At 32.4% G+C, this 5753-nt stretch overlaps 1 protein-coding gene across 1 annotated transcript; it reads left to right on the forward strand.

Moving 5' to 3' along the window:
- The first annotated feature begins 2044 nt into the window (after positions 1 to 2044).
- On the forward strand, positions 2045 to 5512 carry LOC108379211 (serine protease Hayan-like). Its single transcript, XM_017635538.1, has 3 exons — positions 2045 to 2296; positions 4607 to 4716; positions 4831 to 5512. Exons 1-3 carry the CDS (start codon positions 2233 to 2235, stop codon positions 5473 to 5475), a joined length of 819 nt encoding a protein of 272 aa, XP_017491027.1. The 5' UTR covers positions 2045 to 2232; the 3' UTR covers positions 5476 to 5512.
- The last annotated feature ends 241 nt before the right edge of the window (positions 5513 to 5753 follow it).

Here is a 5753-nt window from a genome sequence, read left to right on the forward strand (position 1 = left end):
ACCACCCTAATTTGTAGACCGAATTTTGCAAAAAAATGGAGCACTCTAATATACACATATGTATGTCTATATTCACTTGCCTACGCTATAATAAATTCAAATACATTTTCTATATCGCTAAAATGCCATTAAAAAATTAAAAACCATTGACGTAGAAATTTTTTTCCTGAAAGCATTAAAAAAACAGCATTAAACCAAGCGTAAGCGAAGTAATATTTTTTCCACAAATTTGTCATCACGCAATTTGCAATCAAATAAAAAATATGTGTGTGTATATAAAAGCGCTTTCAAAGTTTTTACAAGTAATACAGAAACAATTACATATTTATGTATGAATTTCAATCTAACAATTTGACTGCATTTCCATTTCTCATTTTGTCTAACTGATTTTCAGCCTTTCACTTTGTAATCCGCTTTACGCGGATATTTAATTTAATTTCATACGCTTGAAGCAAACACAAATTTTCACTAAATGCCACAAATTGCGGCCATTGCATAGCGGCGCTAGAAAATGCTGGCTGTTTGGCATGTCTGAAGGGTTGTGGCACCGCCTGTTAACGGGGTGTAATACTGCATATATGTATTTAACTAATCGGAGTGTTGTTTCAATTTCTCTGCACGCCTGAGTGGATAAAATTGTGACAAATGTTTAAAGTGAATTAAGTAGTAAAAAATTTAGTACGAAAAAATATTTTTAATATCGCAAATTCACTTTAAAATAAAATACTTAAATTAGTAAAATATAAATAAATAAATGAAACTAAAGAGTATTGCAAAAACGCCATATCTATGCAAAAAAACTATTATTTATAAATTAAAGGAAACCCAAGCTTATGTAGTATACTTCCATTCATGTATGTACATACATATATATGTACAAGTATGTAGACATGAACGTTCTATCTGCCTGATAGTGGCGAGGAAACAAGTTGGTTTGGCACCCGCCATATACAGTATTGGCCATATCTATAGCACCCCCATTTCAAAGTGATAGTGTCTGCCACAGGTAATAGTAGTTTAGAAACAGAAACTTTTCCTCTACAATTGGTGTGGATACAACTCCGACGACGATATTCACGGTACAGGAGTTTAGGAACGTGATAATTGTCTCTTGGTGAACGTCGTTAATTGATAATCTAGTTTACAGTGTCGTTCCAGTAGTTGACGTACGTATTTGTTTATCTCGTCTTTCAAATCGTACAGCTGACAAAATAGATGGTGCGTTTCCATTCTACTCCCACGAGTCACTCTTAAGATTTGGCGTATTGTGAATATGGTGGTCTATGGTGGATTTGCCAGGTCTAAAGCCGCGCTAATGAGACAAAATCAGTTCGTTGACTGTGGCCTTCTTTCACACAATACGATCGGTCAGCATTTCAAGCACTTCACGTTCACTTATCTCGGCCTCTCACCTTATTGCTTATCAGCGTGTCTCTGTAGACAGCATCTTTTTTCTCTGCAGTATGTATAAATACATATCGTCGATGTTTTTGCAAAACCGCACATCCCCCAATCGCTTAACCGCCTATCTTACGGCACTCAAATTTTACAGAAGAGCGAAAAAACGGTTTATTCTTTGAAGCCAATGCCTTGATAGGCGATATTTTCTCTAGCTATTATTTTTCAAATCTGTTTTGNACCAAATCTCATTTTTGCCACATCGGCGATTTAGGCGGTTTTGCAACTGGTCGATGGCCGTTTTGCAAAAACATCGACGATATGTATATTTAATAGCGCAATATACTCTTTTTTGTGCGACGAGTAAATAAATTTTACGTAGAACTGATAATCAAGGGTTAACATGCCTAACTACATACATACATACATATTTGTGTATGAATTTATTTATTTTTACAGAAATGCAGTAACGTTTCCTCTTTTGCTAACGATTGATAAAATTCCACTTAATGACGACAGCATTGCTTATTTACAATCCGTATGTATATACATATTATGTATATATACATATATTAATTTGTAATTTTACAATAAATTGAAATGATTACTGGAATTCATCGACGCTGCCATTTCACGCTGAGATTTGCTGCATTTAGTTATTATTCATCAGTTGCAAGATTAAGTCGTCGGTTCATAAATCGGCAAAATGGTGCGTTTATATTTGCAAAATTCATATCTTGTGTAAACAGAAATTCTAAAAGGTACATATGAGCACAGATATAACCGATAGATCGACAAAACTTTAAACAAATTAATGAAATATCTGGCGCCATAATGTCGTCTTTCTGGTACTTTATACTTCTGAGTTACTCATTTGGCTTGATTTTCCATGGTGTAGGTGAGTATTTTCTGCAAGGAAGTATTATTCCTTGGCTCAAACAGCGTTATATGCAATATGTTATCATAATCGATATACATAGTTACAGAAATAAATGCATCTATAGATTTAGTTAAAGCGGTCGGTTCCTCAGGCACTGCACAAGAAACACTAGCCTTTTATGTTAAAAGCAATTTTTCTTTGTTTTTATCTCAAAATCTGTAGGATCTGTAGTTATGGGTGATCGCGTTTGTGTGGTTCTGGGAAAACGAGATCGGGCTGTCCAACGTGACCACCGAAGTTTCCGCGTTGTTTGCGGTTGAAATCGGTGTGTCGTCGCACTTATTGACTTACAGACGTCTTCTTTGATCTATGTTGTAAATAGTTTCGGAGTCGATTTGGTAGGGAAGCGAGATACAGCGAAATTCTGGCAATGGTCTATTAACTCACCACAATCTTTGCAATTTCTTGCAACTGTCTGAAAAGCTTTTTCTATATTTCGCAATACTAACTGGAAGTTCTTAGAGTAATTCTGTCTTTTAGCAATAAGTTTTCTAAAAATTTAATATGGAAGAAATTTATATTTTTTTTCTTTTTAAAACGACAAAAAAATTAAATTAAATTGAAAACACTAGAAAAAAAAATTATAAAATAAGTTTCTAAAAATTAAATTAAAATAAAATATACACATAATTTTCTTTTTAAAACAAGAAAATCTAAAAATTTAAGGAAAATTTAATGAAATATTTAAAAACATTAAATTATTACATTGAAAAAACCCCAAAAAAAATAAAATAAATAGAATAGGTATCTAAAAATTTAATTATATCAGAAAATATACTTTTCTTTTTAACCCTTCGTCAGGCGCAATATGGTGACTGTCAATTTCGGGCGCAATGTGCCTAACTGGCACACTCTCAAAACCATATACTAATCAAACAATTATATTGTTTATACATCTGGGGAATACTGGCACGGCATTTAGGGATGTTGAAAGGAAATAAATGTAAACATTTTCGTAAAAATCCATTTATTTGACACAAATTTAGCAGCAAACATTCCATAAGGATTCAACTCTGGGACATGTACATAATAGCTACCTTTAGATGAATATTAAAATTTAAAAAAATAGTTCTAAAATCAATTAATTAAATACATTTGACGAGTTTGGGCGCATAAGTTCTGGTTGTGAGAGTCAAACAAAAACTGAGTGGTTTTGCTGTATAGAGCACTTCAAAAGAGGCAGCTACTGAGCGTCAGTAAAGTTAACGGTATAAAAGGGCACGGCGAAGTAAAAACATGTGCTGGCTGTGCCTCACAGATCAGTTACGCCCGACGAAGAGTTAAAACAATAAAATCTAAAAAGTAAAAATAAAAAAATATAAAAAATAAATAGGTGTTAATAAAATACATAAAAGATTGATGTAAAAGTTAAATTAAATTAAAATTTAAAGAAAAAACACTAAAAAAATATAAAAAAAGTTAAATTTAAACAGAGGTACTAAAAAAAACTAAAAACGAGAATAACATTAAATTGAAAGAAAGACATAAAATTAAATAATAATAAAATAAGTTTCCAAAAATTTAATTATCCCAATAAATCCCCAATATCAAAATATATATATGTACATACACTTTTCTTTTTATAACAATAACATCTAAAAAATCAAAGAAAATTAAATTATTCAACAATTTTTTATTGAGCTTGAGGCCGTTTTTAATGAAAAACTTATTGTGCAAAAGCAAAAACAACTAAAATTAAAAAAATAAAAAAAAATTCGTTTCCCGAGGATTCGAACCTCGGATCTCTCGAATGGCACGCCAGTGCTTTGCTCAGTTGGCCATTGCAGCTGGAGGAGCAGCGCGATTAAAATGATATACATCTCCGTTTGAAACATGCCCAAGCGCTTTCTGTCAAAGAGCTTTTCACCAAGAAAGCAAGGAAGCTTTTTTCATGCCAGAATAAACAAAATCTTTCAAACTATATTGAAATGAAACTTTTTTACAGTCGGTTCACTGTAATTTAAAACTTCACATTCCACTTTCCAACAAAACAGAAGAAGGGATCGGATGGCAGACGTGGTTGGGCACGATTAAGATTGAGATTATTATTAATATTAAGATAGGTTAAAATTAAGATAAAGATTTAGATTATGATTAAGATTAAGAGTAAGATTAATATTAAGATTAAGAATAAAAGTTTAAAAATTAAGACTAGGAGTAAGGTTAGATTAGTGAAGTTTCTCTTCAGTCGCGCCTTAGCTCGGCGCACAATATTTTTTATTTAGTACGTGATGTTGGCTCATAAATATTTAAATATTAAATTTTCAGGTGCACAAAAGACTTGTCCTTTAAATCGTAATGCTATTGGGCTGTGCAAGCCGTATGCTGACTGCAGTGTGCTAAAGGGTCAAATCATTTTTCCTGATGAAATTTGTGAGGTATTTGCATACATTTCTTTATTCTAGTTTCGCATATGAAATAAAAAACAACACTTAAAACATCAAACAATTGTGAAATTAGTTACTTTTTAACGACGCAACATTTCTTTTCAGTCTGGTACGATTTGCTGCCCTGACAATGCTGTAGTTCCAACAGTGCCTACGCCGTATTTGATAACCCTCCCTATAGTGCTAACAGAGCTTACTACCAAACCTGCTATAACTATGCCAACAGTGCCACATGTGCCTCCACCAGCACTCACGACACTACTGCCTACGTTTGATATTGTGGATGAACCTACTTTCAATGATGAGTTCTACAGGCGTTTAGTATTGACTTTTGGTGAAAAATACAATATTTATAAACAGACAAGTAATACGAGTACGACCTATCAACAAAGTGGTTATACAACAGTTGATCCATCAACATCAACAGCAACAACAATAGCGCTAACGGAGACTTTTCCAACAACAGAGGATCCCAGTAAATTATTAAATAAATTGCATCCAATCGGTTTGGAGATATTACGTTCCCAAAAATGTGGTTTGGTTTATCCGAGCGTCAGTAGTGTTGAAGCGGATATACTTGAATTCCCTTGGATGGCGCTGTTGCAGTATAAGAATGGCGATGGTAGCCGGAAATTTGCTTGCGGTGGTTCATTGATCACCGAAAGTTGGGTGCTGACTGCAGCGCATTGCATAAAGCCAGGATTGTGGGTTTCACAGATGTTTTATGCTAATCAAAATGATTTTAACTAGCTGTGTTGATTTATTAAAAATTTTCTTTATCTGCATACATATACATATACGTATTTACTTATCATTATGTAAATTTGTTTTTAATTTGCATATTTTACAAACTTTTTTTTTAATTGTAATACTAACTAATTTTTTTATTTGAATTTATGTTATTTTGTTTCATTTGTCCTTTTTTTAATTTTTTTTTGTTATATTTTATTTTTTTATCATATTTTATTTTATATTTTAATTTATTTTATTTCATTTATCTATAAACAAGGTTTCACTTTGAGAACAAA

Source organism: Rhagoletis zephyria, unplaced genomic scaffold (genome assembly GCF_001687245.7).
Source record: "Rhagoletis zephyria isolate East Lansing unplaced genomic scaffold, Rhagoletis_zephyria_1.1 Rzeph_scaffold_15870, whole genome shotgun sequence".
Lineage (NCBI taxonomy): Eukaryota > Metazoa > Arthropoda > Insecta > Diptera > Tephritidae > Rhagoletis > Rhagoletis zephyria.

Coding starts and splice junctions, on each gene's coding strand:
- LOC108379211 (XM_017635538.1), top strand. CDS start 2,233: ATGTCGTCTTTCTGGTACTTTATACTTCTGAGTTACTCATTTGGCTTG. Junction 2,297..4,606: donor CTTGATTTTCCATGGTGTAG/GTGAGTATTTTC, acceptor TTAAATTTTCAG/GTGCACAAAAGACTTGTCCT. Junction 4,717..4,830: donor TTCCTGATGAAATTTGTGAG/GTATTTGCATAC, acceptor ATTTCTTTTCAG/TCTGGTACGATTTGCTGCCC.